Source organism: Salvelinus fontinalis, chromosome 25, assembly GCF_029448725.1.
Source record: "Salvelinus fontinalis isolate EN_2023a chromosome 25, ASM2944872v1, whole genome shotgun sequence".
NCBI lineage: Eukaryota > Metazoa > Chordata > Actinopteri > Salmoniformes > Salmonidae > Salvelinus > Salvelinus fontinalis.
Genome location: NC_074689.1, coordinates 43020000 through 43042166, shown reverse-complemented (window position 1 = coordinate 43042166; position 22167 = coordinate 43020000). Strand labels below are relative to the sequence as shown.

General features: G+C 48.6%; 1 protein-coding gene across 1 annotated transcript in view; it reads right to left on the bottom strand.

Annotated features, from left to right (window-relative positions):
* Positions 1–19523, bottom strand: part of dlec1 (DLEC1 cilia and flagella associated protein) — a 102306-nt gene extending 82783 nt beyond the window's left edge. The window contains exons 1-5 of the mRNA XM_055882279.1: positions 19467–19523; positions 19264–19356; positions 18508–18648; positions 14254–14410; positions 11556–11666 (exon numbers count right to left, since the gene is read on the bottom strand). Of these exons, the coding sequence (XP_055738254.1) occupies positions 11556–11666; positions 14254–14410; positions 18508–18648; positions 19264–19347 (493 nt within the window). The 5' untranslated portion in view covers positions 19348–19356; positions 19467–19523. The remainder of the gene's footprint in view (positions 1–11555; positions 11667–14253; positions 14411–18507; positions 18649–19263; positions 19357–19466) is intronic.
* Positions 19524–22167: the final 2644 nt, after the last annotated feature.

The following is a 22167-nucleotide window of genomic DNA, read 5'->3' as shown; positions in this document are numbered from 1 at the left end:
GCTTTGAGGGGAGGGACATACTACTGTACCTCTGGGGGATTTGAGGGACATACTACTGTACCTCTGGGGGCTTTGAGGGGAGGGACATACTACTATACCTCTGGGGGCTTTGAGGGGAGGGACATACTACTGTACCTCTGGGGGCTTTGAGGGGAGGGACATACTACTATACCTCTGGGGGCTTTGAGGGGCATACTACTATACCTCTGGGGGCTTTGAGGGGAGGGACATACTACTATACCTCTGGGGGCTTTGAGGGGAGGGACATACTACTGTACCTCTGGGGGCTTTGAGGGACATACTACTATACCTCTGGGGGCTTTGAGGGACATACTACTATACCTCTGGGGGCTTTGAGGGGAGGGACATACTACTGTACCTCTGGGGGCTTTGAGGGACATACTACTATACCTCTGGGGGCTTTGAGGGGAGGGACATACTACTATACCTCTGGGGGCTTTGAGGGGAGGGGCATACTACTATACCTCGGGGGTCTTTGAGGGGAGGGACATACTACTATACCTCTGGGGGCTTTGAGGGACATACTACTATACCTCTGGGGGCTTTGAGGGACATACTACTATACCTCTGGGGGCTTTGAGGGACATACTACTATACCTCTGGGGGCTTTGAGGGGAGGGACATACTACTATACCTCTGGGGGCTTTGAGGGGAGGTGCATACTACTATACCTCTGGGGGCTTTGAGGGGAGGGGCATACTACTATACCTCTGGGGGCTTTGAGGGGAGGGGCATACTACTGTACCTCTGGGGGCTTTGAGGGACATACTACTATACCTCTGGGGGCTTTGAGGGACATACTACTGTACCTCTGGGGGCTTTGAGGGACATACTACTATACCTCTGGGGGCTTTGAGGGGCATACTACTATACCTCTGGGGGCTTTGAGGGGAGGGACATACTACTATACCTCTGGGGGCTTTGAGGGACATACTACTGTACCTCTGGGGGCTTTGAGGGACATACTACTGTACCTCTGGGGGCTTTGAGGGGCATACTACTATACCTCTGGGGGCTTTGAGGGACATACTACTATACCTCTGGGGGCTTTGAGGGACATACTACTGTACCTCTGGGGGCTTTGCGGGACATACTACTATACCTCTGGGGGCTTTGAGGGACATACTACTATACCTCTGGGGGCTTTGAGGGGAGGGACATACTACTGTACCTCTGGGGGCTTTGAGGGACATACTACTATACCTCTGGGGGCTTTGAGGGGAGGGACATACTACTATACCTCTGGGGGCTTTGAGGGGAGGGGCATACTACTATACCTCGGGGGTCTTTGAGGGGAGGGACATACTACTATACCTCTGGGGGCTTTGAGGGACATACTACTATACCTCTGGGGGCTTTGAGGGACATACTACTATACCTCTGGGGGCTTTGAGGGACATACTACTATACCTCTGGGGGCTTTGAGGGGAGGGACATACTACTATACCTCTGGGGGCTTTGAGGGGAGGTGCATACTACTATACCTCTGGGGGCTTTGAGGGGAGGGGCATACTACTATACCTCTGGGGGCTTTGAGGGGAGGGGCATACTACTGTACCTCTGGGGGCTTTGAGGGACATACTACTATACCTCTGGGGGCTTTGAGGGACATACTACTGTACCTCTGGGGGCTTTGAGGGACATACTACTATACCTCTGGGGGCTTTGAGGGGCATACTACTATACCTCTGGGGGCTTTGAGGGGAGGGACATACTACTATACCTCTGGGGGCTTTGAGGGACATACTACTGTACCTCTGGGGGCTTTGAGGGACATACTACTGTACCTCTGGGGGCTTTGAGGGGCATACTACTATACCTCTGGGGGCTTTGAGGGACATACTACTATACCTCTGGGGGCTTTGAGGGACATACTACTGTACCTCTGGGGGCTTTGCGGGACATACTACTATACCTCTGGGGGCTTTGAGGGACATACTACTATACCTCTGGGGGCTTTGAGGGGAGGGGCATTCTCCTATACCTCTGGGGGCTTTGAGGGGAGGGGCATACTACTGTACCTCTGGGGGCTTTGAGGGGAGGGGCATACTACTGTACCTCTGGGGGCTTTGAGGGGAGGGGCATACTACTGTACCCCTGGGGGCTTTGAGGGGAGGGGCATACTACTATACCTCTGGGGGCTTTGAGGGGAGGGGCATTCTACTATACCTCTGGGGGCTTTGAGGGACATACTACTATACCTCTGGGGGCTTTGAGGGACATACTACTGTACCTCTGGGGGCTTTGAGGGACATACTACTATACCTCTGGGGGCTTTGAGGGGAGGGACATACTACTATACCTCTGGGGGCTTTGAGGGGAGGGACATACTACTATACCTCTGGGGGCTTTGAGGGACATACTACTATACCTCTGGGGGCTTTGAGGGACATACTACTATACCTCTGGGGGCTTTGAGGGGCATACTACTATACCTCTGGGGGCTTTGAGGGGCATACTACTGTACCTCTGGGGGCTTTGAGGGACATACTACTGTACCTCTGGGGGCTTTGAGGGACATACTACTATACCTCTGGGGGCTTTGAGGGACATACTACTGTACCTCTGGGGGCTTTGAGGGACATACTACTGTACCTCTGGGGGCTTTGAGGGGAGGGGCATTCTACTATACCTCTGGGGGCTTTGAGGCGAGGGACATACTACTATACCTCTGGGGGCTTTGAGGGGAGGGACATACTACTGTACCTCTGGGGGCTTTGAGGGACATACTACTATACCTCTGGGGGCTTTGAGGGGAGGGACATACTACTATACCTCTGGGGGCTTTGAGGGGAGGGACATACTACTGTACCTCTGGGGGCTTTGAGGGACATACTACTATACCTCTAGGGGCTTTGACGGACATACTACTATACCTCTGGGGGCTTTGAGGGGAGGGACATACTACTATACCTCTGGGGGCTTTGAGGGGAGGGGCATTCTACTATACCTCTGGGGGCTTTGAGGGGAGGGGCATACTACTGTACCTCTGGGGGCTTTGAGGGGAGGGGCATACTACTGTACCTCTGGGGGCTTTGAGGGGAGGGGCATACTACTGTACCCCTGGGGGCTTTGAGGGGAGGGGCATACTACTATACCTCTGGGGGCTTTGAGGGGAGGGGCATTCTACTATACCTCTGGGGGCTTTGAGGGGCATACTACTATACCTCTGGGGGCTTTGAGGGGAGGGGCATTCTACTATACCTCTGGGGGCTTTGAGGGGCATACTACTATACCTCTGGGGGGGCTTTGAGGGGCATACTACTGTACCTCTGGGGGCTTTGAGGGGAGGGGCATACTACTATACCTCTGGGGGCTTTGAGGGGCATACTACTATACCTCTGGGGGCTTTGAGGGGCATACTACTATACCTCTGGGGGGGCTTTGAGGGGCATACTACTGTACCTCTGGGGGCTTTGAGGGGAGGGGCATTCTACTATACCTCTGGGGGCTTTGAGGGACATACTACTATACCTCTGGGGGCTTTGAGGGACATACTACTATACCTCTGGGGGCTTTGAGGGACATACTACTGTACCTCTGGGGGCTTTGATGAGCATACTACTATACCTCTGGGGGCTTTGATGAGCGGGACATACTACTGTACCTCTGGGGGCTTTGAGGGGAGGGACATACTACTGTACCTCTGGGGGCTTTGAGGGGAGGGGCATACTACTGTACCTCTGGGGGCTTTGAGGGGAGGGGCATACTACTGTACCTCTGGGGGCTTTGAGGGACATACTACTATACCTCTGGGGGCTTTGAGGGACATACTACTATACCTCTGGGGGCTTTGAGGGGCATACTACTATACCTCTGGGGGCTTTGAGGGGAGGGACATACTACTGTACCTCTGGGGGCTTTGATGAGCATACTACTATACCTCTGGGGGCTTTGAGGGGAGGGACATACTACTATACCTCTGGGGGCTTTGAGGGGCATACTACTATACCTCTGGGGGCTTTGAGGGACATACTACTGTACCTCTGGGGGCTTTGAGGGACATACTACTATACCTCTGGGGGCTTTGAGGGACATACTACTATACCTCTGGGGGCTTTGAGGGGAGGAACATACTACTATACCTCTGGGGGCTTTGAGGGGCATACTACTATACCTCTGGGGGCTTTGAGGGACATACTACTGTACCTCTGGGGGCTTTGAGGGACATACTACTATACCTCTGGGGGCTTTGAGGGACATACTACTATACCTCTGGGGGCTTTGAGGGGAGGGACATACTACTATACCTCTGGGGGCTTTGAGGGGCATACTACTGTACCTCTGGGGGCTTTGAGGGGAGGGGCATACTACTGTACCTCTGGGGGCTTTGAGGGACATACTACTATACCTCTGGGGGCTTTGAGGGACATACTACTGTACCTCTGGGGGCTTTGAGGGACATACTACTATACCTCTGGGGGCTTTGAGGGGCATACTACTATACCTCTGGGGGCTTTGAGGGGAGGGACATACTACTATACCTCTGGGGGCTTTGAGGGACATACTACTGTACCTCTGGGGGCTTTGAGGGACATACTACTGTACCTCTGGGGGCTTTGAGGGGCATACTACTATACCTCTGGGGGCTTTGAGGGACATACTACTATACCTCTGGGGGCTTTGAGGGACATACTACTGTACCTCTGGGGGCTTTGCGGGACATACTACTATACCTCTGGGGGCTTTGAGGGACATACTACTATACCTCTGGGGGCTTTGAGGGGAGGGGCATTCTCCTATACCTCTGGGGGCTTTGAGGGGAGGGGCATACTACTGTACCTCTGGGGGCTTTGAGGGGAGGGGCATACTACTGTACCTCTGGGGGCTTTGAGGGGAGGGGCATACTACTGTACCCCTGGGGGCTTTGAGGGGAGGGGCATACTACTATACCTCTGGGGGCTTTGAGGGGAGGGGCATTCTACTATACCTCTGGGGGCTTTGAGGGACATACTACTATACCTCTGGGGGCTTTGAGGGACATACTACTGTACCTCTGGGGGCTTTGAGGGGAGGGGCATTCTACTATACCTCTGGGGGCTTTGAGGCGAGGGACATACTACTATACCTCTGGGGGCTTTGAGGGGAGGGACATACTACTGTACCTCTGGGGGCTTTGAGGGACATACTACTATACCTCTGGGGGCTTTGAGGGGAGGGACATACTACTATACCTCTGGGGGCTTTGAGGGGAGGGACATACTACTGTACCTCTGGGGGCTTTGAGGGACATACTACTATACCTCTGGGGGCTTTGAGGGGAGGGACATACTACTATACCTCTGGGGGCTTTGAGGGGAGGGGCATTCTACTATACCTCTGGGGGCTTTGAGGGGAGGGGCATACTACTGTACCTCTGGGGGCTTTGAGGGGAGGGGCATACTACTGTACCTCTGGGGGCTTTGAGGGGAGGGGCATACTACTGTACCCCTGGGGGCTTTGAGGGGAGGGGCATACTACTATACCTCTGGGGGCTTTGAGGGGAGGGGCATTCTACTATACCTCTGGGGGCTTTGAGGGGCATACTACTATACCTCTGGGGGCTTTGAGGGGAGGGGCATTCTACTATACCTCTGGGGGCTTTGAGGGGCATACTACTATACCTCTGGGGTGGCTTTGAGGGGCATACTACTGTACCTCTGGGGGCTTTGAGGGGAGGGGCATTCTACTATACCTCTGGGGGCTTTGAGGGACATACTACTATACCTCTGGGGGCTTTGAGGGACATACTACTATACCTCTGGGGGCTTTGAGGGACATACTACTGTACCTCTGGGGGCTTTGATGAGCATACTACTATACCTCTGGGGGCTTTGATGAGCGGGACATACTACTGTACCTCTGGGGGCTTTGAGGGGAGGGACATACTACTATACCTCTGGGGGCTTTGAGGGACATACTACTATACCTCTGGGGGCTTTGATGAGCATACTACTATACCTCTGGGGGCTTTGATGAGCGGGACATACTACTGTACCGCTGGGGGCTTTGAGGGGAGGGGCATACTACTGTACCTCTGGGGGCTTTGAGGGGAGGGGCATACTACTATACCTCTGGGGGCTTTGAGGGACATACTACTATACCTCTGGGGGCTTTGAGGGACATACTACTATACCTCTGGGGGCTTTGAGGGGCATACTACTATACCTCTGGGGGCTTTGAGGGGAGGGACATACTACTATACCTCTGGGGGCTTTGAGGGGAGGGACATACTACTGTACCTCTGGGGGCTTTGATGAGCATACTACTGTACCTCTGGGGGCTTTGAGGGGAGGGACATACTACTATACCTCTGGGGGCTTTGAGGGGAGGGACATACTACTATACCTCTAGGGGCTTTGAGGGGAGGGACATACTACTGTACCTCTGGGGGCTTTGAGGGACATACTACTATACCTCTGGGGGCTTTGAGGGGAGGGACATACTACTATACCTCTGGGGGCTTTGAGGGACATACTACTGTACCTCTGGGGGCTTTGAGGGACATACTACTATACCTCTGGGGGCTTTGAGGGGAGGGACATACTACTGTACCTCTGGGGGCTTTGAGGGACATACTACTATACCTCTGGGGGCTTTGAGGGACATACTACTGTACCTCTGGGGGCTTTGAGGGACATACTACTGTACCTCTGGGGGCTTTGAGGGGCATACTACTATACCTCTGGGGGCTTTGAGGGGAGGGGCATACTACTATACCTCTGGGGGCTTTGAGGGGAGGGACATACTACTATACTGGGGGCTTTGAGGGACATACTACTATACCTCTGGGGGCTTTGAGGGACATACTACTGTACCTCTGGGGGCTTTGCGGGACATACTACTATACCTCTGGGGGCTTTGAGGGACATACTACTATACCTCTGGGGGCTTTGAGGGGAGGGGCATTCTCCTATACCTCTGGGGGCTTTGAGGGGAGGGGCATACTACTGTACCTCTGGGGGCTTTGAGGGGAGGGGCATACTACTGTACCTCTGGGGGCTTTGAGGGGAGGGGCATACTACTGTACCCCTGGGGGCTTTGAGGGGAGGGGCATACTACTATACCTCTGGGGGCTTTGAGGGGAGGGGCATTCTACTATACCTCTGGGGGCTTTGAGGGACATACTACTATACCTCTGGGGGCTTTGAGGGACATACTACTGTACCTCTGGGGGCTATGAGGGGAGGGACATACTACTGTACCTCTGGGGGCTTTGAGGGACATACTACTATACCTCTGGGGGCTTTGAGGGGAGGGGCATTCTACTATACCTCTGGGGGCTTTGAGGGACATACTACTGTACCTCTGGGGGCTTTGAGGGGAGGGACATACTACTATACCTCTGGGGGCTTTGAGGGACATACTACTATACCTCTGGGGGCTTTGACGGACATACTACTGTACCTCTGGGGGCTTTGAGGGACATACTACTATACCTCTGGGGGCTTTGAGGGACATACTACTATACCTCTGGGGGCTTTGAGGGACATACTACTATACCTCTGGGGGCTTTGAGGGACATACTACTGTACCTCTGGGGGCTTTGAGGGACATACTACTATACCTCTGGGGGCTTTGAGGGACATACTACTGTACCTCTGGGGGCTTTGAGGGACATACTACTATACCTCTGGGGGCTTTGAGGGGAGGGGCATACTACTATACCTCTGGGGGCTTTGAGGGGAGGGACATACTACTATACCTCTGGGGGCTTTGAGGGGAGGGACATACTACTATACCTCTGGGGGCTTTGAGGGGAGGGACATACTACTGTACCTCTGGGGGCTTTGAGGGACATACTACTATACCTCTGGGGGCTTTGAGGGACATACTACTATACCTCTGGGGGCTTTGAGGGACATACTACTGTACCTCTGGGGGCTTTGAGGGGAGGGACATACTACTGTACCTCTGGGGGCTTTGAGGGGAGGGGCATACTACTGTACCTCTGGGGGCTTTGAGGGGAGGGGCATACTACTATACCTCTGGGGGCTTTGAGGGACATACTACTATACCTCTGGGGGCTTTGAGGGACATACTACTATACCTCTGGGGGCTTTGAGGGGAGGGGCATTCTACTATACCTCTGGGGGCTTTGAGGCGAGGGACATACTACTATACCTCTGAGGGCTTTGAGGGGAGGGACATACTACTATACCTCTGGGGGCTTTGAGGGGAGGGGCATTCTACTATACCTCTGGGGGCTTTGAGGGACATACTACTGTACCTCTGGGGGCTTTGAGGGACATACTACTATACCTCTGGGGGCTTTGAGGGGCATACTACTATACCTCTGGGGGCTTTGACGGACATACTACTATACCTCTGGGGGCTTTGAGGGACATACTACTATACCTCTGGGGGCTTTGAGGGACATACTACTGTACCTCTGGGGGCTTTGAGGGACATACTACTATACCTCTGGGGGCTTTGACGGACATACTACTATACCTCTGGGGGCTTTGAGGGGAGGGACATACTACTATACCTCTGGGGGCTTTGAGGGGAGGGGCATTCTACTATACCTCTGGGGGCTTTGAGGGGAGGGGCATACTACTGTACCTCTGGGGGCTTTGAGGGGAGGGGCATACTACTGTACCTCTGGGGGCTTTGAGGGGAGGGGCATACTACTGTACCCCTGGGGGCTTTGAGGGGAGGGGCATACTACTATACCTCTGGGGGCTTTGAGGGGAGGGGCATTCTACTATACCTCTGGGGGCTTTGAGGGGCATACTACTATACCTCTGGGGGCTTTGAGGGGAGGGGCATTCTACTATACCTCTGGGGGCTTTGAGGGGCATACTACTATACCTCTGGGGGGGCTTTGAGGGGCATACTACTGTACCTCTGGGGGCTTTGAGGGGAGGGGCATACTACTATACCTCTGGGGGCTTTGAGGGGCATACTACTATACCTCTGGGGGCTTTGAGGGGCATACTACTATACCTCTGGGGGGGCTTTGAGGGGCATACTACTGTACCTCTGGGGGCTTTGAGGGGAGGGGCATTCTACTATACCTCTGGGGGCTTTGAGGGACATACTACTATACCTCTGGGGGCTTTGAGGGACATACTACTGTACCTCTGGGGGCTTTGATGAGCATACTACTATACCTCTGGGGGCTTTGAGGGGAGGGACATACTACTATACCTCTGGGGGCTTTGAGGGGAGGGGCATACTACTGTACCTCTGGGGGCTTTGAGGGGAGGGACATACTACTGTACCTCTGGGGGCTTTGAGGGGAGGGGCATACTACTGTACCTCTGGGGGCTTTGAGGGGAGGGACATACTACTGTACCTCTGGGGGCTTTGATGAGCATACTACTGTACCTCTGGGGGCTTTGAGGGGAGGGACATACTACTATACCTCTGGGGGCTTTGAGGGACATACTACTATACCTCTGGGGGCTTTGAGGGACATACTACTATACCTCTAGGGGCTTTGAGGGACATACTACTATACCTCTAGGGGCTTTGAGGGACATACTACTATACCTCTGGGGGCTTTGAGGGGAGGGACATACTACTGTACCTCTGGGGGCTTTGAGGGACATACTACTATACCTCTGGGGGCTTTGAGGGGAGGGACATACTACTATACCTCTGGGGGCTTTGAGGGGAGGGACATACTACTATACCTCTGGGGGCTTTGAGGGACATACTACTATACCTCTGGGGGCTTTGAGGGACATACTACTGTACCTCTGGGGGCTTTGAGGGGCATACTACTGTACCTCTGGGGGCTTTGAGGGACATACTACTATACCTCTGGGGGCTTTGAGGGGAGGGACATACTACTGTACCTCTGGGGGCTTTGAGGGGAGGGACATACTACTGTACCTCTGGGGGCTATGAGGGGAGGGGCATACTACTATACCTCTGGGGGCTTTGAGGGACATACTACTATAACTCTGGGGGCTTTGAGGGACATACTACTATACCTCTGGGGGCTTTGAGGGACATACTACTGTACCTCTGGGGGCTTTGAGGGACATACTACTATACCTCTGGGGGCTTTGAGGGACATACTACTGTACCTCTGGGGGCTTTGAGGGGAGGGACATACTACTATACCTCTGGGGGCTTTGAGGGACATACTACTATACCTCTGGGGGCTTTGAGGGGAGGGACATACTACTATACCTCTGGGGGCTTTGAGGGGCATACTACTATACCTCTGGGGGCTTTGAGGGGAGGGACATACTACTATACCTCTGGGGGCTTTGAGGGGCATACTACTGTACCTCTGGGGGCTTTGAGGGACATACTACTATACCTCTGGGGGCTTTGAGGGACATACTACTATACCTCTGGGGGCTTTGAGGGGAGGGACATACTACTATACCTCTGGGGGCTTTGAGGGGAGGGACATACTACTATACCTCTGGGGGCTTTGAGGGGAGGGACATACTACTATACCTCTGGGGGCTTTGAGGGGCATACTACTGTACCTCTGGGGGCTTTGAGGGGAGGGACATACTACTATACCTCTGGGGGCTTTGAGGGGCATACTACTGTACCTCTGGGGGCTTTGAGGGGAGGGACATACTACTGTACCTCTGGGGGCTTTGAGGGACATACTACTATACCTCTGGGGGCTTTGAGGGACATACTACTATACCTCTGGGGGCTTTGAGGGGCATACTACTATACCTCTGGGGGCTTTGAGGGACATACTACTATACCTCTGGGGGCTTTGAGGGACATACTACTGTACCTCTGGGGGCTTTGAGGGACATACTACTATACCTCTGGGGGCTTTGAGGGGAGGGGCATTCTACTATACCTCTGGGGGCTTTGAGGGGCATACTACTATACCTCTGGGGGCTTTGAGGGACATACTACTATACCTCTGGGGGCTTTGAGGGGAGGGACATACTACTATACCTCTGGGGGCTTTGAGGGACATACTACTATACCTCTGGGGGCTTTGAGGGACATACTACTATACCTCTGGGGGCTTTGAGGGGCATACTACTGTACCTCTGGGGGCTTTGAGGGGAGGGACATACTACTATACCTCTGGGGGCTTTGAGGGACATACTACTATACCTCTGGGGGCTTTGAGGGGCATACTACTATACCTCTGGGGGCTTTGAGGGGCATACTACTGTACCTCTGGGGGCTTTGAGGGGAGGGGCATACTACTATACCTCTGGGGGCTTTGAGGGGAGGGGCATACTACTATACCTCTGGGGGCTTTGAGGGACATACTACTGTACCTCTGGGGGCTTTGAGGGGCATACTACTATACCTCTGGGGGCTTTGAGGGGCATACTACTATACCTCTGGGGGCTTTGAGGGACATACTACTATACCTCTGGGGGCTTTGAGGGGAGGGGCATACTACTATACCTCTGGGGGCTTTGAGGGACATACTACTATACCTCTGGGGGCTTTGAGGGACATACTACTATACCTCTGGGGGCTTTGAGGGGAGGGACATACTACTATACCTCTGGGGGCTTTGATGGACATACTACTATACCTCTGGGGGCTTTGAGGGACATACTACTATACCTCTGGGGGCTTTGAGGGACATACTACTATACCTCTGGGGGCTTTGATGAGCGGGGTCAGTCCTGTGATGTAGTCTTCTGGACAGATCAGGTTGTTACTCTTCAGAAGGCCGTTGTCAACACACCACATGAAGGTCCACCTGACTGAGGAAACAAACACACACCACATGAAGGTCCACCTGACTGAGGAAACAAACACACACCACATGAAGGTCCACCTGACTGAGGAAACAAACACACACCACATGAAGGTCCACCTGACTGAGGAAACAAACACACACCACATGAAGGTCCACCTGACTGAGGAAACAAACACACACCACATGAAGGTCCACCTGACTGAGGAAACAAACACACACCACATGAAGGTCCACCTGACTGAGGAAACAAACACACACCACATGAAGGTCCACCTGACTGAGGAAACAAACACACACCACATGAAGGTCCACCTGACTGAGGAAACAAACACACACCACATGAAGGTCCACCTGACTGAGGAAACAAACACACACCACATGAAGGTCCACCTGACTGAGGAAACAAACACACACCACATGAAGGTCCACCTGACTGAGGAAACAAACACACACCACATGAAGGTCCACCTGACTGAGGAAACAAACACACACCACATGAAGGTCCACCTGACTGAGGAAACAAACACACACCACATGAAGGTCCACCTGACTGAGGAAACAAACACACACCACATGAAGGTCCACCTGACTGAGGAAACAAACACACACCACATGAAGGTCCACCTGACTGAGGAAACAAACACACACCACATGAAGGTCCACCTGACTGAGGAAACAAACACACACCACATGAAGGTCCACCTGACTGAGGAAACAAACACACACCACATGAAGGTCCACCTGACTGAGGAAACAAACACACACCACATGAAGGTCCACCTGACTGAGGAAACAAACACACACCACATGAAGGTCCACCTGACTGAGGAAACAAACACACACCACATGAAGGTCCACCTGACTGAGGAAACAAACACACACCACATGAAGGTCCACCTGACTGAGGAAACAAACACACACCACATGAAGGTCCACCTGACTGAGGAAACAAACACACACCACATGAAGGTCCACCTGACTGAGGAAACAAACACACACCACATGAAGGTCCACCTGACTGAGGAAACAAACACACACCACATGAAGGTCCACCTGACTGAGGAAACAAACACACACCACATGAAGGTCCACCTGACTGAGGAAACAAACACACACCACATGAAGGTCCACCTGACTGAGGAAACAAACACACACCACATGAAGGTCCACCTGACTGAGGAAACAAACACACACCACATGAAGGTCCACCTGACTGAGGAAACAAACACACACCACATGAAGGTCCACCTGACTGAGGAAACAAACACACACCACATGAAGGTCCACCTGACTGAGGAAACAAACACACACCACATGAAGGTCCACCTGACTGAGGAAACAAACACACACCACATGAAGGTCCACCTGACTGAGGAAACAAACACACACTTATTTTAGGTGGCAATGCTTTTTGCAGTGATCTCTTCACAAAACACAAGGCTTATTGCAGTGATCTCTTCACAAAACACAAGGCTTATTGCAGTGATCTCTTCACAAAACACAAGGCTTATTGCAGTGATCTCTTCACAAAACACAAGGCTTATTGCAGTGATCTCTTCACAAAACACAAGGCTTATTGCAGTGATCTCTTCACAAAACACAAGGCTTATTGCAGTGATCTCTTCACAAAACACAAGGCTTATTGCAGTGATCTCTTCACAAAACACAAGGCTTATTGCAGTGATCTCTTCACAAAACACAAGGCTTATTGCAGTGATCTCTTCACAAAACACAAGGCGCATTGCAGTGATCTCTTCACAAGGCTTATTGCAGTGATCTATTCACAAAACACAAGGCTTATTGCAGTGATCTCTTCACAAAACACAAGGCTTATTGCAGTGATCTCTTCACAAAACACAAGGCTTATTGCAGTGATCTCTTCACAAAACACAAGGCTTATTGCAGTGATCTCTTCACAAAACACAAGGCGTATTGCAGTGATCTCTTCACAAAACACAAGGCGTATTGCAGTGATCTCTTCACAAAACACAAGGCTTATTGCAGTGATCTCTTCACAAAACACAAGGCATATTGCAGTGATCTCTTCACAAAACACAAGGCTTATTGCAGTGATCTCTTCACAAAACACAAGGCTTATTGCAGTGATCTCTTCACAAAACACAAGGCTTATTGCAGTGGTCTCTTCACAAAACACAAGGCTTTTTGCAGTGATCTCTTCACAAGGCTTAGTGCAGTGATCTCTTCACAAAGTTCAAGGCGTATTGCAGTGATCTCTTCACAAAGCACAAGGCTTATTGCAGTGATCTCGTCACAAAGCACAAGGCGTATTGCAGTGATCTCTTCACAAATCACAAGGCTTATTGCAGTGATCTCTTCACAAAACACAAGGCTTATTGCAGTGATCTCTTCACAAAGCACAAGGCTTATTGCAGTGATCTCTTCACAAAACACAAGGCTTATTGCAGTGATCTCTTCACAAAGCACAAGGCGTATTGCAGTGATCTCTTCACAAAACACAAGGCTTTTTGCAGTGATCTCTTCACAAGGCGTCCCACGGTACAGTGTGTAATACCCTAGCTCCTAGAGGCTAGTGATACAGCAGCATTAAAGAGTGATCCAGACCAGTGTACCTGGAGGCAGACCCAGCTGTTGGTAGGCCTCTCCCACCTCCTCCACCACCTTGGTGTGGGCACTGCTCTCTGTGGCCGTGGCCTGGACCCGAGCCTGAATGATGTGGTTCTCCAACATGTCAGCATCACACATCCGACGGCTGTACTCTGAATGGACCTGGAGGCTCAAGCATTGAGAAGTTATGTAGAAAAACACAAACACAGGGACCTTAATTCAGAGGGGTTGGGTTAAATGCAGAAGACACATTTCAGTTGAATACATTCAGTTGGACAACTGACTAGATATCTCCCTTTCATTTCATTTCCCTTAATTAACATGTTCATTGGTTGCACTGATGCGCCAAATGCAGGTTAGCGTTTCTGGTTAGCGTGGTTACGCCTGATGCGCCAAATGCAGGTTAGCGTTTCTGGTTAGCGTGGTTACGCCTGATGCGCCAAATGCAGGTTAGCGTTTCTGGTTAGCGTGGTTACGCCTGATGCGCCAAATGCAGGTTAGCATTTCTGGTTAGCGTGGTTACGCCTGATGCGCCAAATGCAGGTTAGCGTTTCTGGTTAGCGTGGTTACGCCTGATGCGCCAAATGCAGGTTAGCGTTTCTTGTCATGAATCTTGTTCTGGAAGCAGCTCTGCAGAGTGGTCACTAGCCACAAAGTCATATAGTCTAATTAACCACACAGCGAACTCTAATGTCTAACCCTAACCCTAATGTCTAACCCTAATGTCTAACCCTAACCCTAATGTCTAACCCTAACCCTAATGTCTAACCCTAACCCTAATGTCTAACCCTAACCCTAATGTCTAACCCTAATGTCTAACCCTAATGTCTAATACCACCCTGCATACCACTGCTGGCTTGCTTCTGAAGCTAAGCAGGGTTGGTCCTGGTCAGTCCCTGGATGGGAGACCAGATGCTGCTGGAAGTGGTGTTGGAGGGCCAGTAGGAGGCACTCTTTCCTCTGGTCTAATAAAATATCCCAATGCCCCAGGGCAGTGATTGGGGACACTGCCCTGTGTGTAGGGTGCCGTCTTTCGGATGGGACGTTAAACGGGTGTCCTGACTCTCTGAGGTCATTAAAGATCCCATGGCACTTATCGTAAGAGTAGGGGTGTTAACCCCGGTGTCCTGGCTAAATTCCCAATCTGGCCCTCAAACCATCATGGTCACCTAATAATCCCAAGTTTACAATTGGCTCATTCATCCCCCTCCTCTCCCCTGTAACTATTCCCCAGGTCGTTGCTGCAAATGAGAACGTGTTCTCAGTCAACTTACCTGGTAAAATAACGGTAAAATAAAATAAATAAAAAAACCTAACATTAATGTCTAACCCTAACCCTAATGTCTAACCCTAACCCTAATGTCTAACCCTAATGTCTAACCCTAATGTCTAACCCTAATGTCTAACCCTAATGTCTAACCCTAACCCTAATGTCTAACCCTAATGTCTAACCCTAACCCTAATGTCTAACCCTAACCCTAATGTCTAACCCTAATGTCTAACCCTAACCCTAATGTCTAACCCTAACCCTAATGTCTAACCCTAATGTCTAACCCTAATGTCTAACCCTAACCCTAATGTCTAACCCTAATGTCTAACCCTAATGTTTAACCCTAACCCTAATGTCTAACCCTAATGTCTAACCCTAATGTCTAACCCTAACCCTAATGTCTAACCCTAATGTTTAACCCTAACCCTAATGTCTAACCCTAATGTCTAACCCTAACCCTAATGTCTAACCCTAACCATAATGTCTAACCCTAATGTTTAACCCTAACCCTAATGTCTAACCCTAATGTCTAACCCTAATGTTTAACCCTAACCATAATGTCTAACCCTAATGTCTAACCCTAATGTCTGGCCCTAACCCTAATGTTTAACCCTAACCCTAATGTCTGGCCCTAACCCTAATGTCTAACCCTAATGTTTGGCCCTAACCCTAATGTCTAACCCTAATCCTAATGTCTAACCCTAACCCTAATGTCTAACCCTAATGTCTAACCCTAATGTCTAACCCTAACCCTAATGTCTAACCCTAATGTCTAATCCTAACCCTAATGGCTAAACCTAATGTCTAACCCTAACCCTAATGTCTAACCCTAACCCTAATGTCTAACCCTAATGTCTAACCCTAATGTCTAACCCTAACCCTAATGTCTAACCCTAACCCTAATGTCTAACCCTAATGTCTAACCATAATGTCTAACCCTAACCATAATGTCTAACCCTAATGTCTAACCCTAATGTCTAACCCTAATCCTAATGTCTAACCCTAACCCTAATGTCTAACCCTAACCCTAATGTCTAACCCTAACCCTAATGTCTAACCCTAATGTCTAGCCCTAATGTCTAACCATAATGTCTAACCCTAATCCTAATGTCTAACCCTAACCATAATGTCTAACCCTAATGTTTAACCCTAACCCTAATGTCTAACCCTAATGTCTAACCCTAATGTCTAACCCTAACCCTAATGTCTAACCCTAACCCTAATGTCTAACCCTAATGTCTAACCCTAACCCTAATGTCTAACCCTAACCCTAATGTCTAACCCTAATGTCTAACCCTAATGTCTAACCCTAATGTCTAACCATAATGTCTAACCCTAACCCTAATGTCTAACCCTAACCCTAATGTCTAACCCTAATGTCTAACCCTAATGTCTAACCCTAACCCTAATGTCTAACCCTAATGTCTAATCCTAACCCTAATGTCTAACCCTAATGTTTAACCCTAACCCTAATGTCTAACCCTAATGTCTAACCATAATGTCTAATCCTAACCCTAATGTCTAACCCTAATGTCTAACCCTAACCATAATGTCTAACCCTAATGTTTAACCCTAACCCTAATGTCTAACCCTAATGTCTAACCCTAACCCTAATGTCTAACCCTAACCCTAATGTCTAACCCTAACCCTAATGTCTAACCCTAATGTCTAACCCTAACCATAATGTCTAACCCTAATGTTTAACCCTAACCCTAATGTCTAGCCCTAATGTCTAACCATAATGTCTAACCCTAATCCTAATGTCTAACCCTAACCCTAATGTCTAACCCTAATGTCTAACCCTAACCATAATGTCTAACCCTAATGTCTAACCCTAATGTCTAACCCTAATCCTAATGTCTAACCCTAATGTCTAACCCTAACCCTAATGTCTAACCCTAACCCTAATGTCTAACCCTAATGTCTAACCCTAATGTCTAACCATAATGTCTAACCCTAATGTCTAACCCTAACCCTAATGTCTAACCCTAATGTCTAACCCTAACCCTAATGTCTAACCATAATGTCTAACTCTAATGTCTAATGTCTAACCCTAATGTCTAACCCTAATGTCTAACCCTAACATTAAATGAAGAGGCCTATGAATCCTACCTTTCACATCACCTGGAATAGATATCCAATAACTTGCCCAGTGCCACCACACTGGGCAAGTTACCAGGTTGTTGTCCATCTGGGTAACATGGTTAACAAGGTTGGTTGTCATTAAACAAATAATAGCGGCCCGCAACATGGTTAATAAAATTATTACATTTGACCCACAAATTCGCAGTAAAAAATAATAATGTAGGCCTAGCTCCGGCATAGAGTCGCACCAAGACTAGGGTTTTTTGTTGCAACCATAACAGTCACAGAGCTGAATCAGACTTCGCTGTGCTTATATGCTCATGATCCTCACAGGTGCAAAGGGACGTGAACAGTCTACCTCACTCTCCAACCAAGGTGCATGGATTGAAGAGCAAACTGAAGTGAAGAGAAAATTCTGCATCTCTCTTGACGACAGTGCTTCTTCATAATAATATATAATAATAAATTGACCCGTAGCCATCTGAGTTTTATAGAGAACAAACTGAAGGAGGCTTTGCGTACCGTATGTATTTCAAAATGAACTCCTAACAGTTCAGTGGCCTATCACAATTGGATAAGACACAAAACATGATGTGATTGGTAAATGAGTTGCAAAAAACCTGACCCAAAAAGGCAATCTTGAAGCATATAAACACGTATTTTATTTAAATTATCTTCGATATTAAAGCCTCCTTCATTTTCTGTCTGTAAATGAAACTGATGAAGGTTTCACACACACACACACACACACACACACACACACACACACACACACACACACACACACACACACACAGACACACACACACACACACACACACACAGACACACACATAGTTTGCACAGGGCAGTGAGGGCACATAGCTAGCTAGCTATGTTTTGTAGTTGTTGAATGGGTAGCTACCTGTTGAAGATCCTCCACATATTTGTCATGGTAGTTGTTGCCTCCCCTTCTTGTCTTGGTGAGAATGGCAACTGTGTCTTTCCCAATAATCTCTGTTGTGTAGAGATCCTTGAAGATGCTTGCCAATAAATGTGAAATGTCCTATTGGAAAATATAGCGTAGCATTAGACTTAGGCCTATAACAATAGTCAATGACTCTTCTTAAATGAAACACACTGACATTACCACATAGTTAAGCCTACTAATTAGCCAGCAGCAGACCACCCTGCATCCCACTGCTGGCTTGCCTCTGAAGCTAAGCAGGGTTGGTCCTGGTCGGTCGCTGTACAGGAGACCAGATGCTGCTGGAAGTGGTGTTGGAGGCACTATTTCCTCTGGGCCCCAAAAAATATCCCAATGCCCGAGGGCAGGGTGTTAGGGTGCTGTGTAGGGTGGCTGTCTTTCAGATGGAACCTTAAACAGGTGTCTTGACTCTCTGTGGTCTTTAAAAATCGCATGCCACTTATCGTAATAGTAGGGGTGTATAACCCTGGTGTCCTGGCTAAATTCCCAATCTGGTCCTCATACCATCACGGCCACCTAATCATCCCCAGCGTCCAATTGACTCATTCCTCTCCCCTGTAACTATTTCCCGGTTTGTTGCTGTAAATTAACATTTGTTCTCAGTCAACTTACCAGATAAAATAAGGGTAAAAAAAAAAGCCTAGCAACTGTAAGAATCAAACTGGCATGACAAAATCGTTAGTTAGTGCTAACCTGTGTTTTTTCTGATGCAGGTCGATGACGGTTCATGGACGGGTCTAACCCTGTTTGGGGTCTTGGCTCAGATTCCTCAAGCATGGTTGCAGTCTGTTGGGCCAAACAGTTGTGAGGTATAGTAGCCTAATTAAGTCAACGACAAAACACACATGATTCATCTATAATTCATCCGTAAATCCTTTATTGTGTGGTTCACAAACCTGGCAAGGTGTGAAAGTAGCACATTTCTCCCCAGTTTCAGCCGCCAGCTCTTTGTGTACAAGTAGTAACCATAGAAACGGTCCGGGTTTCTTAAAGGGGCCAGAGCGTTTTACCCAAAACCCGTTCATTGTTTAGCTACAAGGAAGTCAATAATACATTTATACATGTGCACTAAAATCTTTACTCTATCAAATACTATTGCTGTCATATTTTCACCTGTCAAAAATGACAATTGTTTTGCCAACCTAATCAGTCCAGTGCTACTATTTGCTTGATTAATAGTGCAAGAATTCTGCAAGAATCAACTATTACAGAATCAAGACACACTTGAGAACATGCCATCTGCTGCTTTTGTGGTTTCCAACAGGACCCAGCGTGCCTGCTGTACTGCAAACGCTCTGGCATTCTCACCTACTCTAGCTGGCAATAGGGGCCTCTTACTTTACGACAGCAAAGACAGAACAGTATGAAGATAGGCAGAAACTGCTTCTCCAATCCACCTCATTTGCAAACGATTTTAAAAACATGGAAGCCAAACGCGGAAACGATGTATACAACTTCCTCTGCGCTCTCGCTTTATCATAATTCATATGCGCTCCACTAGAAATCCCTGCATTAGTATGTTTCTGTCAAAATACACCACATTACTGGCCTGCTAATGTGCCTGGACCTATAGACTAAACTGCCGTGAAAACTTCCAGAACGGATCCAAATAGTTTACCAATCAGGCAGGCTAGATGCAGTTATTTCGAAATTAATATGCATTCAAAACGCCAGGCTTTTCAGTGGTTATTCAAAGGCTATTCACTGCAGTTTACAGTCTAGACTCGAGTTTTGTACTCACTTGAAAACAATAATAACATTGTTCATTACATTGTGTTGTTGTGGCCGAGGTAGGATACGTCTATTGTCCCTAAAAACCTGAAACAATAGGGTAGCTTTTCGAGCTGCATACCCGGGAGCTGGGAACTCGGAGAGAGCGCACTCAGCGCAGCCTCTGGAGCGCACATAGTGTAGACTATCTATTCTTTATGTGCTATGTTTTATTTCACTGTCTAAATTGACAGTATATATTCACTGCAGTATTGAGCTTCTAAATTATGGGTTAATATGTGTATGCTTCTAACTTGGACTATAGGCTAGGGCAGGGGCGAAAATCTGAGATCAACCTTGGAGGGGACAATTACATTAAATTTTCTCAAGAGCAATTCCTGAGGGGGACACCAAAAGTAGTGCTGTAACACATAGCATACGTTGCTAAATGTATATTGAGGAACCATAATTCCTACAACTGGATAATTGATAGGTACAGTAGTTAACTGAAGGGTTTTCCCAACTTGTTCAAATGTTTAAATCATTATAATTCTACTACTAATAATAGTTATAGCAGTGCTCCTTACCAGTCCAGTATGTATGCAGGTATTCGTACTTACAACCAGCAAAATCAAGAAAGGTCAGTAGGTGACAATGGTACTGTACACTGTATGGGTGTAGTTTTCATAAATACAATGAACATGGTGTGATCACATCTAAAAGAATCTCCATTGAGAACCATCACAAAGTTGGTCTCCGTATTGAATTGACCTTTTAATTTGACTTTTTCTGATACATTTATATAGTCATTAAATATGTGCACCTGGCCTGAGTCTACAATATCTTTGCAAGAACAAAAAGCTTTAAAATAAGTACAGTTCTAAAAGCAAAATAACTACTTCAATGAAAAGCCCAAATAAATCAAACAAAATATCCTTCAGTGTCTCAACTCTTCAAACAGCAGCTATGGACAAGTATGTCGCACAAAGTATGCCATTTTAAATAAAATAACATGAAATAAATCATTTGTAAGTGTACTGAAAACTACTAAACAAAAGAACAACTATCAATTACACCATGGGTTCTCAAACAGGGGTCCATGGACTAATTGCAAGGGGTCCGTGAAATAAAAAAGTGTAATGAATGTAGTCAGTACCACAAGGTTTCCAGTAAGTTTACATATAATATAGAGGGGGTGGAGGTCCCTGAGGACCGCTCAAAACCTTGCCTGCCTTGCCTCAAAATATGCAGGGGTTCCAGTACCCCAAAAAGGTTGAGAACCACTGCTATACACACTACTGAACAAAAGAACCGAGCATATGTTTGCGGGTTTCCTCAACAACACATCAGTTGGCACTTTCGCAATGCCCTCCCTGTTGTCTCCGACACCCTGTATAGCCCAATAAACTCCTTGTGAGGGACAAGGTCATGGTCAACATAACGCAGACAGACATTCTCCTGTTCAGCACCAGAGACATCTTGAGTACCATCAACAATTAATGAAAATTGTACAATCGGAAGAGACCTAATCTCAGCTGCAATGCCTCGAATGACTATTGGCCATGATGTTCAGAATTTCATTCTGTGCTTTTGGGCCTGTGTACATTGTGGTACGCTCTGTTAACCACTTCAGTAAAATGGGATCATCCTCTTCTGCCCTAAGTTTCAAAATCTGGTATAAATTCCCACTGTCATCCGTGTGGCCTCTAAAGGCTTGTCCCTGTCTTACTACATGCCGCACCGAACTAACAATTTTCATCAAGCAATGCCTTGCGTCCTCCTGCTGTTTACCCCACGCGCTGGACATAACTGGACACTGATTGGATTTAGCTGGTGTGCTGTTACAATTACAAAGTGGCGGTGGGTTTGGCAATTTTGATGTGCTGT